The 25,323-nt window shown below is 41.5% G+C and overlaps 1 protein-coding gene across 1 annotated transcript; it reads left to right on the forward strand.

Annotated features, from left to right (window-relative positions):
• The first annotated feature begins 2,454 nt into the window (after positions 1 to 2,454).
• Positions 2,455 to 17,767, forward strand: LOC123119046 (cycloartenol synthase). The gene is made up of 18 exons (XM_044538695.1): positions 2,455 to 2,704; positions 8,817 to 9,005; positions 9,155 to 9,244; positions 9,318 to 9,509; positions 9,691 to 9,775; positions 10,528 to 10,694; positions 11,751 to 11,939; positions 12,117 to 12,230; positions 12,901 to 13,023; positions 13,121 to 13,243; positions 14,064 to 14,159; positions 14,318 to 14,374; positions 14,596 to 14,642; positions 14,736 to 14,882; positions 15,027 to 15,207; positions 15,304 to 15,384; positions 15,582 to 15,665; positions 15,886 to 17,767. Exons 1-18 carry the CDS (start codon positions 2,504 to 2,506, stop codon positions 15,997 to 15,999), a joined length of 2,280 nt encoding a protein of 759 aa, XP_044394630.1. The 5' UTR covers positions 2,455 to 2,503; the 3' UTR covers positions 16,000 to 17,767.
• Positions 17,768 to 25,323: the final 7,556 nt, after the last annotated feature.

A 25,323-nucleotide genomic window follows, 5' to 3' on the forward strand; every position in this document is an offset into this window, starting at 1 on the left:
CAAATAATATAATAGCATGGAACAATCAAAAATTATAGATACGTTGGAGACGTATCACTTCGTTAAACACATACTCAAAATGCCACTAGACACCATTACTGTCAGCTCAAATCTCGTTTGTCATGTTATAATGACCAAAATACCAATGGACCAACATGTCAGCTCTCCCTCTATCTCACTACAATAAAGTGTGGGCCCCACTTAATCCTAACAACGTTCTTATTATCCTCTAAAATTATTCGCTTTCTTAGTCCTGGCAAGTGGAGGCCACACTTACATTGTGAAATAGAGAGAACTGACAAATGGATCTAGGGGTATTTTTTCATATAACATGGTCAACGAGTTTGACCTGACAATAACGATGTCTAATGGCATTTTTGAGCAAACATCTAATGGATCGATGGCATTTTTGAGCAAACATCTAATGGCGTTTTTGAGCAAATTTCTCACATAACGATGGCATTTTTGAGTAGTTGTAACTTCTAATGGCAAAACTGAGTAGTGAGACACAACCGGTGGCATAAATGATAAAAACCTTGCCAAGTCAACTAACGGAAAACTAGATGAAAACCATCGCAACCCGTTGACCAAGCACAAACAAGATAGATCACACACAACACTTCAAACAAAACATCGTCAATATTGCGCATTGGTCTAGACACCATCACTTCTCCTCGCGGAAGTGACCATAACATTGCTAATAATGAGTGTTGGCCAAACCTGCACCACAAAGGCAGTGAGAAGCCACACAAAGATCCATGCCAAGCAATCAACCTGTGTTGGCAACTAAGAGGCTCCGTTGCTGCTGGTGAGCTACGAAGGAAAACTATGCAAGGCTGGTGAGACAGAAGATAACCGGACATACCACACGTCACCCATCATCATCACCATCTGGAACTGGCCGCTGCAACTCCGCCTTCACAACAACAAAACACCCAAGACAATCCTGTAGACTAGCCTAAGAGTTGACTACCACAACCATTACTGAACCCCAAACTTTCTTAGCCTCGTCATCATTGCTACAGAGTAAACGACAACAGCACCACCATCATCCACATGTCATAGCTGCGACCACCACAATGCCCCCACCATCAATCGTCACACATCCACTCGCCCCACAACCGGTGACAACTCCAAAAATGATGCCACCAAGGAGGAGCATGACATAGAAACAACATCATTGTCCAATCTTGAGGAGATATGAGGTTTCCCCTATAGTTTTGTAGGAGGAAGTGTGAGCACCACGCCTCAATTATGTTTTCAAGTAGGAAGCAGATCCCGAGAGCGCCGCCTGCCTTGGCTAACAGCATAAACAAAGTTTCACCCGGTGTTGCCTCACATCCCGCCCACCCGTGCCACACGACTGGTGGACCACCAAATAGGGAACGTATCTGGTGCACCCGCACTTGTAGTGCTACCATGCACCGGATGCGATAGAACATTTTAAAAAATCTGGAAAAAATCTAGCACACTGACACAATATCAATGTATATTGTCGCAAAAATTCGTTTCAAAATTTGACATCAGCGTGATAATGGGCCAAATATAAAGCCCAACTTATGTTACGTATTATTCAGTGTTGAATTTGTCATTTTTGTTTTTCGAGCTACAATTTGAATTTTGATCTGAAATTTTGTGACAACCTACATTGAAGTTGTGTGAATGTGCTAAAAAAATCCTATTTTTTGAACATTTTAAATATGCAACGTGAGTTCGGTGCACCGATAGCACCACAAGCACAAAAGAACCCCACCACCGCAGCCTTTACCGAGGCCGATTCCTCCAGGAACCATCACCCTTGCAGGAGACCATCAGACGGGCCCTCGTTGCCACCACAGGATGAACTGGGGAAGCCCGATCCAACCAAGCCCAAACAAAATAGGGCAGAAATAGTGTACCGGTCGAAAAAATATCTTTAATATTTATAGGAGTAACGAAATGATAGATTGTTAAGCATTATAGCTAGTAGAGATACCCAGATGTATACAACAGTAAAATGACGAATTTTTCAGACAATTATTTTGCCAATCACAAAGTGTGACTTAAGAGCCAGTTCAAAGTAAACATTGTTACCATGGAAGCTTCTCCCGATCCAGCAAACTATTACTCCCTCTGTTAACTATTATAAAATATTTTGGATATTTCAATATAAACTAGTACATATGGATTGAAATGAGTGGACAAACACACTCTATATACATTTGATTTAGAAAAGAGTTTTTTCTTCTTCAAAGATTTAGAAAATAGTTAGAACATCCAATAATTTGCAACGGAGTGTGTATTTTATCTAGGTGCATATTTATAAATCTTGCATGTACGAAGCAACAAAGATGGTTCGTCACCTTTAGTCAGATACATCGCGATCCCTGCTGCACATCTCTGACTTATCTAGGTGACTGATCGAGCACGTATATATTGGCCGGTTTATATATGTATCACATAGCAGCTGCGTGAGGGAGGTACTGAGTGCTACCAAATTAACAAATCAATCATCCAGGGAGAGATGTGGAGGCTAAAGATCGCGGAGGGCAGCGGCAACCCACTGCTGCGCACCACCAACGGCCACGTCGGCCGGCAGGTATGGGAGTTCGATCCTGCCGCGGATGACCCCGACGAGGTCGCCGCCGTTGATGCCGCCCGCCGCGACTTCACCAGCCGCCGGCACCAGATGAAGAACAGCTCCGACCTCCTCATGCGCATGCAGGTCTCCATTCTCTCTTTCTTAAAGCCAACACACAGTCTCTAGTACTACCTCTGTTTAAAAATATAAGACGATTTGCTAGGCCATTTTAGCCTACCAAAACGTCCTATATTTTGGGATGGAGATCGATAATACATGCCACCGTGCACTTGGTGTTCAGGTACAAACTAGCATAGCTCGATACTATATCGGATGGTTACAGAATGGTATGTTGTATCCATATCGGCCATACTATATCAACCGAATGGCCGATATCTAATTCGACATGTCCACTAGTATAGACCGATACATGGAGGACAACAATTCTTTCTCGGAAAACAATGTAATAACATTATGGATTTAAACTTCATCATATTACCAAAGCCATGCATAATGTTTTGTAGAAACTCATATAAATATTGTAATTTTTTAATTCTTAACATAACGATCTTTTGAGTTTTTCTTACATTTTCTCTTAATTAACAAGTTAATAAACTAGGAATCTAAGCATTGACATCATATTCTTTTTTTTACAAAAAGACATGTTTTGAAGACGAATAGTGTAAAAAAATCAGATATTTCTTTCTTTGATGATATAACTACATATCACCCGATGTATTGAAGCTAAACCCATCCAAACCCGATATCCGATATTTAGAACCTTGTCTCGGAGACATCAAGCACCATGCATACAAAAATAATGAAAACTATGATCTGATACATTCTCAACAATCCTGCGCATGAGAATTCTATGCATTTCCACTAAAATCATAACATTAACCTACTTTCAATTTCATACATCATGTCGACAAATAGTTCTGTGCATACATGTTATAATAAACTCTTTTTACAAAGGAAATTCTAAAAAATTGTCAACTGGGTTATTCTACTCCACTTTTAGTAGAGAAAAAAAAACTAAAGGTGAATGAATGAAAAAAGTGACTCACACTGCATACTTTTGCATAGCATGTGAAACTACCTCCGCGTGTTAGGGCTTCGCCGTTTACATGTGACAGCTGGCTGCCAAATTAACCGGGCAGAACTTTCTTATTCTTGAAGTCTTGAGCTCGTTTTGGGCTTGAAAGCTGGCCGAAAAGCCCAAGAGAAATGACCCTCGGTGCGTTGATGTACACAATTTTTTTAGGAAAGGCCATCATGGCTTGCTTTATTATTTTTCAACACTTGCCTCAAAAAATATTAATTTTCAACACAAATTACATTGTCCACTAGTTTGTTGAGCATGCCTAAAAAAGAGGTAATTACACCGATGGTGCTTGAACTTGTCATGGATGTTCAGTTTAGTGCCTGAACTTGAAAAATACATTGAACTGATTCTAAAACTTGGCTAACGCTTGCAAATACGGTGCTAAACACATATGTAGACATATATGTGCTGACGTGGCACCCCACCTGTAAGTATAGAAGAAAAATAAATGGAAGGTAAAATTATGCTCATTTGGAGTCGAACCGCGCCCTGCTCTTTTGATTATTCACGCGCTGACCACTACACCGAAAAAGCAACATTCTGCAAACTTAGGCGTGCACTGCTATATGTATGATAGCATGACTTTTGGTGCTTAAATAGGCTGCATAGGGTGCCCATTTAGTACAGATTAATTTTTTTAAAATATTAAAAGTCTATAAATTATAATCATAATAAAAAAGGTTAGATTCAAATATTTGTGTATTATTAATAATTACTTCCTGATATACAAATATTTGTGTCATTAATAATTACCTTGTGGTATAAAAATATTCGTGTGCACGTATTGCCAATTTAAAAAAAACAGGCCCCATGTCATGTTGTGGGTTATAAATATTTTTGGTACATAAATAATAACCTCATGGTACACAAATATTTATGTGGAGACACAATAAATATATAGAGGTAGGTAATAAAATAACTTACTAAAAATGTTCTTTTAATTTTTAGAAATATTCACTTATTATTTAGAAAACAATAGTTTAAATATAAGCCATGAGTGTTTAAAAATGTTTAGTAAGTACAAAATTTTAAAGTATACAATCATGGATTATATTTAAGAATGTTTGTTAACTACATTTTTAAATGTTTAGTGAATACAATCCATACATGAGGTAATTATTAATAACACACGAATATTTGAATCTAAAATTTATTACTATGAATATAATTTACAGACGTTTTACATTTCTCTCTAAAAAAATAACATGTCCTAAATGGCCCACTGGATGCAGCGCATTTAAGCACCAGAATCCTTTTTGTTTATCATTCATTAATATGTAGTGGCCAAAGTTGCCATCGTATAGTGTTTGGTGCAGTGGTTGGCGTATGCTCGACTCTGATCGGGCACTATTTTTAATTACAATTTTCTATTTGTTCTGACATACAGGACCACTTGTCATAAGGACATATATATTATTAAAGTAATCTTGCTTCGCCACTACAAGTGGCCCCATGCCATGTCAACAAATACGGGGCCACATCAGCACACTACACGTCTACAGATGATATTAGCACCGTATTTGCACGAGTCATCCAAGTTTTAGAACCAGTTCGACGTATTTTTCAACTTTAGGCACTAAAGTGAACATCCATGACAAGTTCAGACACCACTGATGTATTTACCTCCCTAAAAAACCTAGTTTGTTGAGCAAGAAACCCATAGGTTCATCGACCCAACTACTATTACATCTATCACAAAGCTGAACTTAGCTACTCATGAGCTACATAATTAGCCTCAGGAAAAACACTGCATAAACATGACATTCCGTATCACCGTTGTGGTTTCCACACACACTCCGCGAAGATTACACTGCTACATCCCACCATTGTGTTTGCCCCATGCAAAATTCAATAACATTCATAGAATCTAATTCTCCTTCGGCCTGATTGAAAACCATGGCGTTAACTAGTGCAATTAGGGAACAACATTGTCCTCTGGGTGCTTCTATGTGCCACTCTTTGCCACAGATTATCGGGCGAATGCACATGCAGGACTCAGAGTGGGCCGGCCCATAGTGACTGTAGTGGCTAGTGAACAGGCTACTGTAACGACCCTGGAGCAAGCTGGCTGCTGTAGCGGACAGTTTTAATCATTCTGTTTTTTGGAAAACATGAACAAAATATATTTTTAAAGTACTGACATTTTTTAGAAAAAAGGTAAAAAATTACTGAAACACGATTTTTTAAATGTCAAACTTTTTTTGAAAAAGAAAATAATCGTTTAAGTTCCAAATATTTTAGGAAAATATGAACAAATACTGAAATTTTGACATTTTTTCATATCGTTAACACTTTTCTGAAAGTTCCGAACATTTTCAGAAAAAAGGAAAGAAATTTTCAATTTACGAATATTTAAAATAACGTGAACAATATTTGAATATTCGCAGACATTTTTAAAACAAGAAATTTCCTTCGTTTTTTATAAATTTGAGCAAAAAATCTGATCATTTTCGAAAAAAAGCTCCAACCTTGGAATTTCAAAGAAAAATATAATATTTTTAAATGTGATGGAAAAGGACACTAAATAAAAAAAATCGCCGAAGGAGAAAAACAAAGAAATGCAGAGAAAAAGGCAGACTGGAACCTTATATAAGGTTTTAAAAAAACACAACAGAACCTTCTATTCCCAAATCCTCTATTCCCAAATCCGGGGTTTGTAGGATATACAAATAACATAAATGGGTGTGTCCATCTTCACCGTGCCTCGCTTGAAGGGTGCCTCCGAAACGCTTCTAGTAGGCTGGCCTATGTAACATCTATTATGTTCGTTTCTTTTTCTTCTCTGCTTCTACATTTGTTAGTTACTTTGTACGTTTGTTTAAAGTTTTCAAATATTCCAAATACATATATTCCAAAATTTTAATTTACTTATTTTTGAAAGACGTTCACCGCACATCAGGAAAACGTTAATACAGCATAAAAACAATTTCCTATAACTTTCTAAAAAAGATGATAGCTTTCAAAAATAATGCTCATGACATTTTAAAAGTGTTAGCCCATTTCAGAAAAAAAGTCGTGGAATTAAATTTTTTTTGCATAATTCAAAAACATGTTTTTGTACTACTTAAAAAATGTAGGTAAGATTTAACAAAAATCACTCGTAACAAAAATATGTTCGTGAATGTTTTTTCAAAAATGCTGATACAATATGAAAACAGTTTTCAAAGTTAAAAAAACTATACCATTCAAAAAAATGTATAACGTGTATTTAAAAATGTTTCGCACATATTAAAAAAGTTCAAACTTGTAATTGCTGAATTTGCAATATTTATTTGAAAAATAATGTACATGTATAAAAAATCCAGATGTATACAAGAACTCCAATTTTGTATTAATAATATTCATGTATTGACAAAACAAAAATAAAAATAAAAATGAAAAAAGATAAAGAACATAAGAAGAAAGGCAGTAGAAATCCAGTAAGGAAACAATGAAATTTTAAAACAAAAAATCAAGGAAAACGGACACAAGAAAACACAGAAAAATAATAATGCGGAAGCTTCAATTCCCGGTCTGAACTGATAGTAGAAGCTTCCTAAAAACCTCACTTCTGGGGATTGCCTACTGCGAGATAGAATAGGCGAGATATAGGTCCCTCAAAAACAAGCTAAAGTTTACTATTTCACGCTTAAGCCCCGTATTCTAGTAAATCAGTACAGAGAGCATACCCTCTCTCCTTTTATCTATGGGCCGGCCCATATTGATCCCGAATCTTGAAGCTCCCAACTGTTTTGGAAAGTTTCTAGAAGCTTGTAGTTGATTTTAATAGTTTTTAGTTTTTCCCGGTTGTTTTGGGATTTATATTTCCAATTTTATTTTTATATTTTCGTTTATGTTTTTTTCTTTATTTCTTGTCTGCTTTTTTTGAATTTGTGAACATTTTTCAATTTTGTAAACAAACTTTAAAATACACAAACAAATTTGAAAAACATGTTATGTTTATAAATCCGTGATTTACAAAAATTTAACTTTTTCTAATTCGTGCACCCTTTCTTAAGTTTGCAAAAATAATTTCAAATTCATTATTTTTTTCAAATTCGTGAACTGTATATGTATCTGTTAGTTCTTTTTTAAATTATCGAACTCTTAAAATCCTTGAATACTTTTTCCAGATTCATAAACATAATTTCAAATTTGTGAACATATTTATTATTCTTGATTTTTTAAATCAAAAAGTTTTTAAAATTCATTAATTTTTAGATATTTTCTTATTTCTCAAAGTTCGTAAATTTTGTTTTCGAATTTATGATTTTATTGACATGTTTTTAGCTGTATAAAAAAACCGGATCCTGGTTTTTTTCCTTAGAAACAAGCGAATGGAGCGAGCAAGCAGTAAACTTTAATGGGCCGCGCCCCGCAAGCATGCGCGTGAGTGCCAGCTCGCCAAGTAGCGCGTAAGGTTGGCTAAAAAAAAAAAGTAGCGCGTATGGAGCTGAAGAGGCGCTCTCTCATTCAACCTCCGCATCCCCTAAAAGAAAAACCTCCTCAAAATGGGAAAAAACTTGAATTAGACTATCTGCACACTTGGTCAGACTAGGCTCGCCTACCTATCTTCTCCAAGATTTTGGTTTGGAAAATTAATCAAACTAGATGATACCCCGCAAGATTTGGTCATATGAAACATTTGGATTAATAATATATATATAACTGAAAATACATATTATATATTGTATTGGATTATTGTATAGTTGCAAAATATTTATTGAATATAGGTACTATACTATAATGAACTTTGATGAGGTGACATGTGTGCATGGCTTATGTGTGCATGTTGAAATAAATAGAATCCGTGGGAAACAACTAATAATGAAAAATAATTTTCATGAATGTTGTGGTGGGTCTTTGATGATGTGGCATGTGTGCATGTTAAGATAATTGAGGTAGTAGGGATGAACTGTTTAGGTATATAGGATATCGTGAACTTCTGTAATTTAGATTTGAGAAAATAGATGTTCCCTATGTTTATTTTTGTAAGGTATCTTTTTTAAATAGTCAAAAATTTCTACCTTTGAACAAATATATAGAATACTGTCTTTCCTATTGCCATTTTGCCTATATATATAACACTCTTTTTATCCACCAAAAGGTCGACCTCCTACTAGCTTCTCAAGAGAGAGAAAATCATTTCCTAACAATTTTTTTGTCGTGTAGCTCTCTAAGTCAAACAATCTCAAGATGAACCTTCCTCCCATCAAGCTGGAACAACATGGGTATCACACAGAAGAAGACGATGTCTTGATATCTTTGAGGAGGGCAATCAACCGATGTTCCACTCTCCAGGCACATGATGGCCATTGGCCGGGGGATTACGCTGGCACTTTATTTCTCTTGCCCAGCTTGGTACTTTCTCCTCGTATCTAACAACAATTTTCTAGACCTTTTCTTATGATTTCAATATGTATGAAATAAAGTCAAAATAATCTATTTCCATCTCCATAAGTAGATGTTTGGTTTTCCATGTTTTGATTTGCATCGACCATTTCTCTCAGATTGTAGCACTGCATGTGACTGGAGCACTAACTACTGTGTTGACATCTGAACATCAGAAAGAGATTCGGCGGTATCTCTACAATCATCAGGCACGTATACATGCCTACTGACATGATTAAAAAAAATGGACAAGTATTTGCTGATATTATTGTTGAAGTATAGAATGAAGACGGGGGTTGGGGACTGCATATCGAGGGAACAAGCACAATGTTCTGTACTGTCATGAACTATGTTGCTTTGAGATTGCTTGGGGAGGGGCTGGATTCATGCGGAGCCATGCTACAAGCTCGGAGTTGGATCTTGGATCATGGAGGAGCAACTTTAACACCATCGTGGGGAAAATTCTTTCTTTCGGTAGGGAACATGACCATAACTCTAGTGCATGTTGATATGCATTTCCTTTTGCACTTGATCTCCGAAGAAAATGAAATATAGTTGAGAATCTTGGATTTATTGACCATATCATTGAACATATGCTATATTTTCAACCTAAAGAGGTCCCTTGTCTGATATCTCCCTTAACTTCTTGCTTTAGGTCCTTGGGGTATATGACTGGTCCGGGAACAACCCATTGCCACCAGAACTATGGATGATGCCTTATTTCTTGCCTATTCATCCAGGTTAGGGCCTCACACTTAAATTTATTCCTTTCCGTAGTTGAATTCATCCTTCAAATTTTCTCATGTGGCTCGATCCATACTATTTTACCTAATGTTTTGACATACTGATTTTTACAAAAATTAGCTACCTAGATTGGTTCCACTTGGAAAATGTCACTATTTTATCTTTAAAACAAGTTCACAATTTCACATTTAAGGAGGACTAGTGAACATTGTTTAAATTCTTGCTAAATCAATGGAACAAGGGATCACCATTGATTTCACCGCAGAACCACTCAATCCACCATATTTGCATTGCCTACTAAGGGTATACCCGGTAACAATTGGCCTACCATTGCAAAACTAAAATTCAGATGTAAAGCTTACAGAAAATCTCTAATAATTCATAATAATAAATAAAATATTTTGTATAGTATATGTCATTGTGAGATGAAAACAAAAATATGTGATCGAATATGCCACATAATTATCCGCTCAAGTAGAACACAACCTTATTTATTATGACAAATTAATGTAATCAAACTAAAATCCATACATGTGTACGGACTATAGTCTATCAAAAGTTAAAAATGTATTTTCTGCAGACATCCTACATGGGTTTCATTATGGGTTATAGTTCAACAATGAGCAAGGCTATCTTTTTACAAACAGGAGATAGAAGATAGAAAATAATGCATCGAGTACCAAATACATACTAGGCTTATTCTTGCCATTTAATAACTTTTACTAATTATTTTGTTCCATATAAACAGGGCGCATGTGGTGTAATTGTCGGTTGGTATATTTGCCCATGTCATACCTATACGGGAAGAGGTTTGTGGGTGCTACTACATCGATTGTACTAGACTTGAGGAAAGAGCTCTACAATGTCCCGTATAATGAGATTGACTGGGACAAGGCTCGCAATGGGTGTGCAAAGGTATCGCTCATATTCACTTGACCGTTCCTATCAACTATGTCATCTACTTTTTGATTTGAGGTAATTTTTGTCGACTCTAGACATTCGTGTTTGGTTATACAATCATGATATTTGATATAGTGTAGCATACACCACATGAAAACAACTTAAAATTAAGCTTTCACTACAAGATAGCAGGCAATGCAGGTGCATAAGGCTGCGCTGGTGAACAAATGAAACTACCGTACAACGTTGTACAATTCAATAGTTTTTTCTCTTAGTAAAACACAAAGCTTGTGCTTCGATGCATTGATAAAACTTTACAAGAATAAGCCATTACAACTGAAAACCTATGAGAGATAAAAATCCGCAATCACTAGACAAACATTTACAACAAACTCTAGACCAACAAATAGTGGCCTCAATGCCATAGAAGCACACTAATGACACCGCATGCCTCCCAAAATCATGTTGGAAGGCACATCTACAATGGCGGTCAGAATCAGGCCACACCTTCTTTCAAGAAGATGGCAAATTGACAACAATTATTCTATTGCCAATTGCCAGCCTCACACCACCTTCAAAGACCTCTCACCTCACTCCCAAGAATCCCGAAAGGGCACAGCAAGACATCACATCCATGCTGCAGCAACACTTGTAATGCCAACCTCCAACCGCACCTTGAAAACCATACCACCACACATCACTACACCCTTCTTTCAACACTGCTTGAAACTTAACCTTGCGTTTCTTGCTAATAAAATATTAAGGAAATCTTTGATTCACTGGTGTCAAAACTGTAGGAGCAGGAAAAGGACCATAATGACATGTATTCCTATACAAATTTGAGAATTAAAAAAACACGGGGATTTTAGTCTTTAAAGTGTCTATTCTTGAAATAAGAAGAACACAAGAATTCAAATAAGCACTGTAAAATCATAGTCAACCCTAGCCTCATTATACCTATGGTTAAGAGGTAGTGGCATGAAATATTAGGCTTTCTTTAACCATGATCGCATAACCTATGGCCTTTTGGAAGTCTTGCCATCTGAAATGTTAACTTTGCTTACAATGTAGGAAGATCTCTATTATCCCCATTCACCACTACAGAATATTGTATGGGCCACTCTCAAGAAAATTGGTGAACCGGTTCTTATGCACTGGCCTGGCAGCAATTTGCGAAAGAAAGCTCTGGACATTGTCATGAAACATATAAAGTATGAGGATGAAACAACTCAATATATATGCATTGCTCCTCTCAATAAGGTAAAGAGATGTTACTTTGAGTAAGCTTTGCATCATTGTTTTTTTTATATCTCCAAACTACAACTTACCATTATATTTGTGTTGAGTTTAGTAAATTTGTACATTGCTTATCAACTATATTTGTTTCTTTTTATTATTTTCTCCAACAACAACTAATTAGTATAAATTTACAAATAGATGTTGAATATGATTTGTTGCTGGGTAGAAGATCCAAAGTCAGAGGCATTCAAACTCCATATTGAAAGAGTATATGATTTCTTATGGGTTGCAGAAGACGGCATGAAGATGAAGGTGTCAACGAGTTCTCCTTCATGTTTTATTATATTTTCTTCATTGGGATATTTTTTATTAGCATTATCTGAGCTGGGGGGGCAATAACAAGACATAGTGATATGCACAATTTGATTTCTTATGTCGCATTTACCTAATTGTTTCAAATATATAGATATATACGACAACACGTGAATGCCCAGCAAACCTTTTTTATATTAGCAATCAGTCTAACTCACTGATATATTAGTGGTGGATGTGTAGAATCCCACCAAGTTCAAGTCCACTCTACTTGAGTTTTAGTGCTTAATTCTCCTCTATAAAACACAAATAGTTCCACCCATATGTTCAAAAAATGAGTATGATAGTCACTTACTCACTTTGTTTTTTAAATGTATAACATATTTTGACTCAAGACAGAGATTTAGGTGTTCATCCAATTGAAATACTATGGGAATATAACTCAAGACTATCTCATTGTTGTTTTTGGAAGTCATGGATGGTAGCTAGTATGAGAGCGGGAGAATAAGAACATATATGTTTAGCACAAAATAAGTAGGGTCACATCATAAATTGAAACTCACTCATTTAATAGAGTCATCAAAATGTATGTTTTAACAACATGCTTTTCATTGATGTAATGATATTCTGTACTATTAAATTTACTCTAATCTTAGAACATCTTGTGTAGTCTTACAATGGCAGCCAGCTATGGGATACAGCTTTGACAGTTCAGGCTATATTTGCTACCGGCCTCACAAAAGAGTTTGGCCATACAATTAAAGTCGCTCATGACTATATCAAACATTCCCAGGTAAATATACAAAATGTTGCATGGTAATATATTGTCCAACACTAATAAATTAGGTGTAGTTACTCAACAATATTATGTGTATCTGATGTGCCTAAAGATTCGTGCGGACTGCCCTGGAGACCAAAGCAAGTGGTATCGCCATCTATCAAAAGGTGGATGGACACATTCAACTGCTGACCAAGGGTGGCCTGTATCAGATTGTACTGCAGAAGCATTTAAGGTAGTCCTCGCCACAGTTTTCACTTTCAGCGTAACTTCATTGAAGTTTCTAGAATTTTAGTAATTGCGGTACATATTGAAATACCTGTCTTTCAGCCAACATATTTTGGTAAATTCATTAGTACAAAAAAATTCAAATAATTTCAAATTATAGTTTGAAATTTCAAAATATTTTGGTGGATCTCAATCAAACTCAAGTGAAAATAATTTTCAAAATACATTTTGAAATTCAGTGATTTTGGCTACACAGGAATATTCGAAACTTAAATTTAAAACCATGATCCCAGCACATTATGTTTGTATTCTTCAACCAAAACCTTTGTGCAAATACTACCATTTCGGCCCATTTCTTTAAACTTTGGTAGGCTAAATTAGTAGAACACACAGATTTTCACCATGGCTAACATGCATGCGTGAAAACTAACAAGTCTAAGTGTGCAACACCTTGGCCCAAATTGTGACATCCTACATGCATAAGACCCGTCTTGTATTTCTATTCTTGCTTTTACTAAATGTTTTTTTTGGAATGAAATGGTTAACCCTAAGGTTCTACTCTTGGAACATAAGTTTATATACACTGGACACATTCGCTATGTTTCTTAGGGGACGCTAAATCCCCTATGTGGGACTTGTCACACGAAATAGCTATACTGAGTCTAACACAAATTATCATGGATACTCTTTCCATGGAATTGATTCAATACAAAGGAAAAATTTCCATATTATTTTTTCTGGAACTGATTCAATACAAGGCACCAATTCCAGGAGTGAAACCAACGACACACTGATAGGAATAAGCTAAGATTTCATTATTTCTTCAGGTTTTGTTGTTGTTAACTAAGGTTCCTGAACTGGTTGATGAGCCTATAGAAACAAGCAGACTTGATGATGCAGTCAACATTCTACTGTCTTTGATGGTTAGTATCTTCCAGTCTTAATTATCATTTTTGTGTTCTCTTTTGCCAATGCTAGTTTCAAGTGATTACTCGTAGTTGATAATTAAGAGACTTTCATTTTCTGACTACTTGGATGAACAACTTAAGTGTTAAAAGTCTCATTGCGTAATCTTTTGCAGAATGACGATGGCAGTTTTGGTGCATATGAGCTAACAAGATCTTATGAATGGCTTGAGGTGAGCTACCATATATAATTCCTTTATTCTAACTAAAGACATAAGGAAGAGTTTTCCTCTAGAACGCACAAGGATTAGTACATGCGAGGAAGAAACACTTAGTTTAATCTACCATATTAAGTTGACGTCGTTTAGCAATTCTTGGTTCTACCAATCAACCGACTATAAGTTTTCTATACGTACATTTGTCATGCTCACTTTTATTTTTTCAATCACTTCAGTTGTTGAATCCTTCTGAGAGCTTTGGCGGCATAATGATCGAGTATCCGTAAGGGACACTAACCATCAAATGCTTAATTAGTTATTTATGTTGCTAATTTTCTATTAATCTGTCTACCTTCTTATATTGATTCACATGCAGGTATGTTGAGTGTACATCATCAGTAATTCAGGGTCTGGTGTTATTTAGAGAAATGTACCCCAAACACATTCGCTTGGAAGAGATAGACAGTTGTATCCAAAAGGCTGCAGACTACATTGAGAGCATCCAATGGAGTGATGGATCATGGTTTGAATTTCTTTAAATTTGCTCTAGAAGTTCCTGTCTTTTTATTCTTACAAAATGGAAGATTATTTTCACAAAAAAGATTTTGAAATATTAAATTCCTGGCCTCTGCATAATTTGAACATGTGTTGTTAATTTGAACTACAGGTATGGTTGTTGGGCTATCTGTTTCACATATGGTACTTGGTTTGGGGTGAGAGGATTGGTTGCTGCAGGGAGGACGTATGTAAATAGCCTAGCAATCAGAAAAGCGTGTGAATTTCTTTTGTCCAAGGAGCTTCTCCCATCTGGAGGGTGGGGAGAAAGTTACCTTTCCAGTCAAGACAAGGTACATTAACTTTCTTCATTCTAGACCTATTTTGTTTTCATGTCTTAATTAATCTAATTAACCATGTCCTAATTAACTAACTTGTAACATATATAGGTTTACACCAATCTTGAAGGAAACAGGGCTCATGCAGTTAACACTAGTTGGGCCATGTTGGCCCTAATTGATGCCGGGCAGGTCAATTTTTATCCTTCTTGTCAATCTTACATCCATGTCCTTTATTGTTTACTATTTAGATCACTTGTTAAGTTGTAAATTGTACACAACGTTATAGACAAATCATGTATTAGTTCATAAGTACAATGGACATATATCATTATGAATTGAATTAGTTGTATGCTAACTATAGTACAATATGTTTTTTGAGTGAACAGGGTCAAAGAGATCCTGCATGTCTACATAGAGCAGCCAAGATTCTGATGAACTTCCAATCAGAGGATGGAGAGTTCCCTCAGCAAGTAAGTAACATGTCCTTATCCCTTCTCTTAGTTTATGTGCAACGAAATCATGGGTTTTCCTCATAAGGGCAAGTAATAGTACGATGATGTATATGCACAAAAAATAATCAACCTTCACAAAATTCAATGAAAAGATTGCAACTTAAAAATATCCAAGTTAATTAGGTGATCTCCTAGTAGTATGTTGCGATTAACTTCGGTATGTTTGCTCAATTGACAGGACATTATTGGAGCTACCAACCACAACCTTATGCTCACTTATGCCCAGTTCAGGAACATATTCCCTATCTGGGCTCTTGGAGAGTACTACCAGAGAGTGCTTCCGGTAGCTTAAAGGAAACCATCGTTATGTATATATAGTGGTTGGGAATTACATACTTCTTTGTGCTCTCCATCTCAGCTAGAGATGGGCATAAATATATTGTAGTGAATGGTGGTTTTTTTACTTGTATCTAGTGTTATTGGTTTTAGGAGCATCAACCTTCTTTCCAGAAGAGTTTTAGTGTTACTGACCATACATGTGCTAACATATGCACTACCAGTATGAGCTATGTGATCAAAATGAATGTACATGATCACATCAATCACAACCATTTAGAAGATAATTTCCGACAGAGAATTGTTGGGAGGCTCTCTCTCGCCCCCGTCGCTCCCGCGAGCGGCGGCTGGCGAGCGCCCCTCTCCTCGCCCCCAGACCCCATACTCGTTGTGATCTCCTCGCCGCCGCCACAAGGCGCCCCCGGGCGAAGCCTGGCCCGCGACGGCGGCGGCGGGGATTCCTTCCCTCCTCGCTCGGCGGTGGCGGCGCGGGATGCACCAGCGTCCAGGGGCGTTGTGCTATGTGCGGGGCGCAGCGGCGGGACTGCGCGGGGCGGCGCTGGTGGCGCAGGCTCGCTTCGGGGCCGCGGAGGCTGCTCGGCGGCCGGCTCAAGGCGCGACGGCGGCGCGCCAGATCTGGCATCGTGAGGTGCGGGCTGCGCGTGGAGCGCTGGATTGGTGGCAGCGGCCACTGGTGGGGAAGGCGCCTCCTACCCTTCGGCGGGTGGTAGGCTCGGATGCTGCGGTGTGCCGTGCCTGGTCGCGTGGGCGGCGGGCCGGCGGCGGGCGTGGAGCTGGTTCCAGGGGATCCCCGTTTGCCCCTCAGAGCCGATCTGAAGATGGCGTTCCCTCCCCCTCGCTTCTCATCTTGCCCTCCAGTCCTAGATGCCGGCGACCTCCTTTTGCTGGATCTGGTGGCTGGTGGTGCTAGGAGCACTGGTTCGGGGTAACCCCTTGGCCGGCGGCGGTGGCCACGGTGTGAGCGACGCTCCGGGCGTCGTCCCCTCTCTTGTAGGTGGCATCGAGATCCTGCTCCTGCACTCCACCAACATACCCCGGGTGAAAGCCCAAAATCTTTGGATTGGGCGGTGACGGCGCACCGGCGTCGTTGTTCTTCTTGAAGGCGCCGCCTTGGGATGGTGGAGGTGATGGCTGGGGCTGCGACGTTGGTGCTGGGTCGTCAGTGTTCTTCAGTGATGTTCCCGCTCGGCGGCTTGCAGTGGGCGTCATGTTTCCTTCCAGCGATGGTGGTGTGGTCTGGGTTGCAGCTCTGCGAGGGGTGGTCGCCATGCTTGTGTCTTCTCCTTGGCAACCGGCTTGACCTGCTCATGAGTGCTCAGGGGTGAGCGGCTCTGCCAGCCGACGGCGTAGCGTCCTCCGATCCGGGACGAGAAGGCAGGGGGCCTTCTTTGGCGGTGAAGGGCAGATCAGCAGTGTTGACCTCATGGGAGTTGACGGAGTGTGTTCTTCTTCCAGCGTTTGTGTTGCTCCCTTGGCCTCATCTCATCATGGCAGGAGCTGGAGCTCGCTGAAGGCTTCGATGCTCAAGCTTGCTTGGTGCATTCGAATCTTGTTAGTTGTTCCGTAGTGTCTTGTATCTTTGTCGTTTTGTTCTTTGTTTTTTGTTCTTTCGATTGTACGCTGGATGTTTGCTTGGTGGTTGCTTTATATATAAAGCGGGGCGAAAGCCTTTTTCGGTAACCATTTAGAACAGTCGTATATGGACCCTCAATATGTAAATTTTCTCAACATCAATACAAGCCTCTTCCCCGTCCCCATTTTTACCGACTAGGGTGGTAGGTCCTCGGTGGACCAAAGAAAACAATGTGTGTGTGTGTGTGTGTGTGTGGGGGGGGGGGGGGAGGCGAAATTTTTTCTTTGAGACATAAAAGGTTTGTGAATTTTGAGTGGGGGTATAGCTTGCGAATGAACATTGTTTCGGACAACCCTTGAGCCTTCGATCCCATTGTTAAGATTTGTTAGAACTTTATGATTGGTTGCAATGCCAACTGATTACCATGCTCTGCGTGTGGCGCCATTTTTTGCTTTTGCTGCTAATCAAGGATCCCACTCCTTGACGTTTTTTACCTGCTGCCAGGCAAACTGAAAGATTTAGCAGAAACCAGCAAATACAACACTCAGAGGGAAGATACTGTAATAACTGAATCATTTGGAATAAATATAACAAGTTTGTTGATATGTGGATGATGGTATCATGTATTCCCTCAGTAAATAAATATAAGAGTGTTTAGATCACTAAAGTAGTGATCTAAACGCTCTTATATTTCTTTACAGAGGGAGTATTTTTTTTATTAAATCTTATATCGACGATGGAGATTAGAACTTACCCCTTTGTGAGAAAGGGTAATTTGGTACATGAAAAAAAAATCCTAATCACGTTTGATCAATGTGGTTCATCTCTTCTAACTGTCGGCTCATCAGGCATGGAGGCTGCTTACAAATCCGAGTTCTCTATGTGCCCAAGTAACCAAGGCTAGGTACTATCCGGATACAGAGGTAATTCAAACAGAGGAAAAGAATGGAATATCATATGCATGGCGAAGTATTCTCAAAGGCATTGAAATTTTGAAACAAGGATTGATCAGGAGGATAGGAAATGGCAGTGACACCACCATTTGGTCAGACCCGTGGCTCCCGCTGGACGGATGCATGAGGCTGATCACACCTAGGGGCCAAACAATCATCCACAAAGTAGGTGAGTTGATTGATCCAAGTATGGGCCAGTGGGACGAAAGACTGATCAAAGATATTTTCTGGCCTATGGATGCCCAGTTTATCCTAGCTATACCTTTGCATGATGACTTTGAGGATGAGTGGGCATGGCATTATGACAGTAAGGGGAATTTCAGTGTCAAATCTGTATACATAATGCAATGTGAACAGCAGAAGATTACTAATAGCAGACCTAAGGGAGAAGTTTGGAGTTGTAGCAGCGGTGGCAAAGGATTTGGCGAGTTGGGTGCCCGCCGAAAATACAACACTTCTTGTGGCGGCTTGCATACAACAGTCTGCCACATGGATGGAGCATTCAACGGCGTGGTATTGATGCTGACACTCTTTGCCCGATGTGTGGGCGGTTCAGAAAGGATGGAGCACACACTTTTCTGAAATGTAAAATGGTACGAGCAGTGTGGAGGCAAATGAACCTAGAAGAGACGCGATTAACCCTTACCAAGTATTTTGATGCAGAGGATATGGTTAATGCGGTTCTGGAACTGAACGAGGAGAAGAGAATCCAGTGTGTAGCACTATTGTGGGTCTGGTGGAATGTGCGAAATAAGGTGAACACCCAAGAACCAAGAAGGTCTGCTGATGCACGCGGGCATCCATATGATCCAGCGGCTAATACAGGACTGTGAAATGCTAAAGAAAAAAGAGGGCAACAAACCAGCGAAACCCGTGTCAAGTTGGAAGGCGTCGGAGAATGATATGATCAAGATCAACATTGATGGCAGTGCAGCAGCAGACAGGTCACACGAAGGCTGGGGTTTCGTTGCTCGAGACTCGACAGGTACTGCTCATTGCTGTTGATGTGGTCCACGATGGACGTGGCTGCCACCTTCTCGGGATTAGCCACGGTCTTTCACGACGATGTGAGGAACAGACCGTTGGTTTGTTGGTTAGCCCTGTGGGAGCGCAGGCTGCCCGCCCTGGTTTGAGTCCTGGCTCGGCTGAGGGGGTGCTTAGAGATTTTCTTCTATAAAAATATGCTGCCAAGGGCTAGTCCTGACTGGTCTTGTTTTTTTTTTTTTCACGACGATGTGTGCGGCCAGCCGTGTTGCCCATGCACTCATCGGAGAGCTAGGTCACTCGCGGTTCTTGCCTCGGTCTCGTTGGTTACTGCCGTCGAGGATGCAGCTTCTCCAGTCTCCATCATCGCGCACTACGTACGTCTGGATGCAACCAGTGCAAGCAGCCGCGTGCCTGGCGTCGCTGCAGCCCATCATGCATCCACTCAATCCCAAACGGCGCTCATGGATTGGCAGCGGCAGCGGCATAGCTAACCAACAGTTTTAATTAGTGAAAACAAAAATACCCTTTTTTTTTCTTTTACTTATTGCAAGGGGGGTGTACGGAAGCAACTTTTATCATGTCTCGAACCATCTCATTTCATTATGTGTTTCTAACTTCTAAGTTGTCTGCAGTGCGTATATCTGTGATTTTGATTATTGGTTCATTGCCCTGCTGGATCCATGCAACCGGCTGTCTGGTGAAATGTCCGAACTAGCTTCAATCCCACGCAGTTCAAAGAGCGCACGAGGCACCAGCAATGGTGTTGACAGGTTCAGCAGCCTTCCCGACGAGCTTGAACATTTAGAGCTGGAGCTGGAGAGGTGCAGTTTCTGTGACCTGAAAGAGATCACATCGAGGCCACTCAAGGTTCTGCATATAATTCATTGCCTGGTCATCGAGGGTCTTCTGATTTGTGCTAGGAGCCTTACCCATCTCTCTATCATTGGCATATCATGTTATTCTGGTGCTATGGTAACAAGAGATCTGCCTTCTCTAGTGACATGTTCCATTAATCTGAGATATGACATGTTTCATCATAAGAAGAACACAATAATGGGCTATGGTCTACTTGATGGCTTCACATGCCACAACCTTGGAGTTGCATGCGCCATTACCCGAGGTACGAACTAGTTCCTTTTATTTCCATATCCATACAAGTTTAGATGAATGTATTTGCTTGCTTAGTTAGATTTTGTTACATAGTTGCTTCTTGGATTTAAATCCAGAGGATCTTCACTTTTTCAGCTTACTTGTTTCCGTCTCATGTGCTGGTATTATTTTAACAAGCTAGCATGGAAATATCGAATAATCAAATTATTCAACTCTCTGTTTTTTATCATTTTGATTTCATCTCTGATGAATATGAAGCTCGAATTCCTGAGAGGTTTGCGGACATGCCCGATGTTGAGCAACCTCATGAGTCTGGTACTGGGCGACTGGTGCACGGCTGCTGACTTCTACCCGCTGCTTCACATTCTCCAGCGCTCGCCCAAGCTGAAGGAGCTAACTTTAAAGCTCGAAATGGTACTCACCCAGAACCATCTCTAAATACGAGTTGATCTGCTATCACACTGAACCTCTTAGTGATACTACCTTAATGTTGGTACACTACAGGAGGAATGTAGAAGATGCAAGGGTTCGGAATCCGCTTTGCCAGCATCAAGAGCAGCGTCAGGCTCAGGCAGATATCCTTGCATTTGAGAGGATCAAGGTCTACTGCCGGAAAGAAGATCCAAGAGTCGGTGCATTGGAGCAGGCGTTGCTACCGATTGTAGGCGATGTGAAAATCAGCATCGAGCATCGCTGATTGTGTTAATCAAGACCTTGTTTTGTTTACGGGACCTGCCACCTTTGATTGGTTCTATGTTATTTCGTTGGGACGAAGTGTTTTGGGGACACCCACATTAACCAAAAAAGGGCCGCTGGTAACACAAAGCAGTTGCCAAATGAGTATGCATCATGTATTCTGTTCCCGAAATCCCTCATGCCGTCGATAATGGGTGCATACTCGTTGCAATTGAATTTGCCATGTGTGTGTGATCTGAGCTACTTCATCTATGTAGAGTGGTGGTATGCAGACAGCGGTGAGACCTAACCCCTCCCGCGACCCCCGCGTCGCCTCCCCCGGCGGCGGCGGGGGAAACCCAGCCGCGCCGCCGTGGCCCCCTCTCCATCTCGCCCCTCCTCGCCGCCGCCTGAGGCAGCCGCCGGGCAAGCCCGAGGCGCCAAGGATGGTGGCGGCGGGGCCTCGGCTGCCCTGCCTGCGTGGGGAGTCCTGGATCTAGAGCGGCGGCTCCTTTGGCTAGGTACGGCAGGCTCCGGCGAGCAGCCGTGTGGGTGGTGGATGCGTCCTGGCTGCGCGGGCGACAACGAGGGAGGTCCTGCTCTACCTAGGGTTAAAGCCTGGCCAACACGGGCTCGTCAGCGCCGCCGTGGCCGTGGCGAGCATCGGCTCGCCGGCATTTCCTTAGATGGTGCTACCAGACTCGCCGCAGGTGTCTGCCACGCAGCCGATTCCCGGCTTCCACGTCTATCCGCAAGCCTCCCGCTTCTCCAGGGAATGTTCGCCGAAGGTGAGCGTGATGGCGCCGTCCACGCCCGTGCCCGTGGCTATCGACCTCAACGCCATGCCGGTGGCCGGTGCATCATCCTCCGGAGGGGCGAGGAAATGCCCGCGGGAGATACCAGCCGACATGCTCCCCGGTGCCTGCAACCTGTTTGACAGAATGCCGGCGGCCGGTGACGACGAAACGGCCAACCGTTTCATCATCGAGAACATCATCTTCGAAGGAAGTGCGGCGGCCGCTGCCTCCGCTGGTGGTGCCGCCGCGGCTGCCTACGATCCCGAGGAGACCCAGCCAAGACGATTGAGCGCCATTCATGACGACGACCTATGATCAAGCTGGCATGGACGACACCTTCATGCAAGATCAGGTCGGCATGGGCAACACCTTCCCGCTCGACCACGAGTTCCCGGAGGATTACGGACTCGAGAAGAGGATGAAGTGGACATCGACGGGGAGCCTTGGTTCGAGGACGAGCTCGCCAACCAAGCCGGCGTGAAGCCGAAGCGCAAAAGCAAGCGGATGAAGGCATACACGCCGTCTGAGGACAAACTCCTTTGCGAGTGTTGGAGGGACATTGGGCAAGACCCCAAGGTCGGCGCCGAACAAAAGGCATCAACCTTTTGGCTTCGTGTTCATCGTGAGTACTATGAACGCAAGAAGTTTGTGTTGTATCAAATGCAGAGCAAGCGTGTGTGGGTGTCCCTCTCGAAGCGATGTAGGGTGATACAACAAGAGTGCAACAAGTTTTGTGCCACCCTTGAGACCATCAAGGCATGCCCCGTGAGCGGCATCGACATGAAAGATATGGTATACATGTGCCCCTCTTCGTATCTGTTTCCGTTATGCTTGCATGTCCATTTGCCCATATGCTTGCATGCTATTCATTTATAGGCATTCCAAGCTTTGGAGGCATTCAAGGCCCAACATGAGGGCAAGTCCTTCAACCTCTCCCGTTGTTGGATGGTCATCAACGAGGAGGAGAAGTTCAAGGCGCAATATGCTGCTGCCAAGGCGCGTGGGGGGGGGGGCGCCGAGGAGCTTGGCGAGGGCGAAAAGCCAAGGCTGCGGGACAAGACCAACTCCAAGGAGGAGGACAAGCGCGGTGCGGCATCGATTGCCTTGCTTGCAACTGTGGAGGGCATGATGAGCAAGGACACAAGAGAGGAGAAGCGCCGGCAAGACAAGGAAGAGCAAATGAATGCCTTCATGGAGATCCAAAGGAGGAGGCTTGAGCTCGATGCGGAGAAGCAAGCCAAGATGCTTGAGATGGAGGCAAAGAAGCAAGCCAAGATGTTCGAGATCGAAGCCGCCAATGCCAAGACCAAGGCAAAAGAAGTGGCGCTCGCTAGCATGATAATGGGGGTGGAGATCATGAAGGTAGACCTGAACACCGTGTCCCCGAGGAAGAGGCCATGGTTCGATAAGATGCAGGCTGACATGCTCAAGTTTGACGACGAGTGACCTATGGCGAAGAGTGCCATCCTTTTTTTGTATGCCAGCAAGTGTGCTGGCATGACCACGACCGAGATGGTGTGGTCGAATTTCCGTCCCTTTTTTGTGTGCCGGCCGCGGGCAAGTGCGCCAACGTTAACTGTGTGGTGGTTTCTTTTAGGCTGGCATTGTATGACGGCCGTTGGCATGGCGCTGGCATGAACTTTGAGTGATGGCATGGCCGCGGGCCTTTTAAATTTATGCGTGGACATGAAATGGGTCGCGCGCGTTGGGCGCACGACCGACCCAAAAAAAATTAGGACGGGCGGCCGACCCAAACGGACGAAAAGCAAACAAAATGCACGTTCATTTGGCTCGGCGTGTTGGAGTTGCTCTTATGGCTTGTGTGTATGCTGCAGCGAAATGAATTTCTATGTATCGCACGTCGGGACCCCTAAACCCCAGTCACTCCTACCCCAGCCAAGGACGGGGAGACAAACAAGTTGTCCTTGAGGTCAACCTAAGGATCCTTGAGGGGGACTTGAGATCGGTGATTAGCTAGAGAAAAGGACCCACGGCGGCGGCGCCGCCTAAGGACTGGAAAACCCTAGTCACTAGATCTAGGGAACAAAAAAGACCGCGTCCAACAAAGTCGTGTTGACTTCACATTGGAGTCGGGGTAAAAATATTTCTCCAAAGAAAGCATTCGGCTTCGGTGCTTTGTAATCGTCTCTAGGTAATCTATAGATTTGAATGTAATTTTTATAATTTCTAGCTTTCGTTGTACTAACATAATTTGAATTGATTGGAAGTTTTCCGGCAAGGGAAAAGAAACTGTCGTAAGGGGTCGTCAACGGTCGCCGTGCCATTAAATTTCCTTTTGGGCCTTATTTTTGTTAACGGGTCTGCACTCTGCACACCGGGCCTAATTGGTGTCTTGTAAGTGTGTAAAATAAACAGTTTCGTAGATTGGCCTGCTTCTAATTGTATACGAAACAAATTCAGTGAAACAAATTGGTGCGTACGCAGGCAATGTGTATATAATCTGTAGGGAAAACTGATGATTACTATTTTATTGGTAACTGGAAAAAACACTGTCCGTTTGGGGTAATGCACGACTTTCCACCTCTTTTGAGGGGATTTTTGTGTGCGGACCAGTGAAGTGGCCTGGTCCGGTTGTTACGAGTTGTTAGAACTTTATGTTTGGTTGCAATGCCAGCTGAAAGATTTAGCAGAAACCAGCAAATGCTGACACTCAGAGGAACCTGACAGTATACTGTAATAACTCAATCATTTGGAATAAATATAACCAGTTTGTAGATATGTGGATAAGTGTATCATTTTCTTTTTTGGATAAACGTATCATGTATTGAACCTTCTCATCTCATTTGGTGTTTCTAACTTCTAAGCTGTCAGGTTCTTCAACTCAACATCATTGGTCATTTTGATTTCATCTTTGATGAATATGAAGATCATATTTGCAACAAGTTTGTGGACATGCCCGGTATTCAGCAACCTGACAAGTTTGGTGTAGGGCGATTGGTGCACGAATGGTGACTTCTACCGGCTGTGTCGCATTCTACATCGCTCGCCCAAGCTGAAGGAGATCAGTTTTAAGCTTGAAATGGTACCCACTCAGAATCATCTCCAAATATCAATTGACCTGCTGGACAGTAGAACCTTATACTGATATATACTTCCTTAATGTTGACATTCCGCGGGAGGAATGTGGAAGCTGTAAGGAATCTGAGTCTGCAGCAGCCACCCTATCATCATTAAGAGGAGCACCGTCATGGGCCTCAGGCAGC

Source organism: Triticum aestivum, chromosome 5D (genome assembly GCF_018294505.1).
Source record: "Triticum aestivum cultivar Chinese Spring chromosome 5D, IWGSC CS RefSeq v2.1, whole genome shotgun sequence".
NCBI classification, from domain to species: domain Eukaryota; kingdom Viridiplantae; phylum Streptophyta; class Magnoliopsida; order Poales; family Poaceae; genus Triticum; species Triticum aestivum.

What these genes read in the sequence shown, in the direction of transcription:
- LOC123119046 (XM_044538695.1), top strand. Translation starts at nt 2,504, where the DNA reads ATGTGGAGGCTAAAGATCGCGGAGGGCAGCGGCAACCCACTGCTGCGC. An exon ending in CTCGCAATGGGTGTGCAAAG is followed by an intron (nt 10,695 to 11,750) that starts GTATCGCTCATA and finishes CTTACAATGTAG; the next exon opens with GAAGATCTCTATTATCCCCA. An exon ending in ATGGAGAGTTCCCTCAGCAA is followed by an intron (nt 15,666 to 15,885) that starts GTAAGTAACATG and finishes CTCAATTGACAG; the next exon opens with GACATTATTGGAGCTACCAA.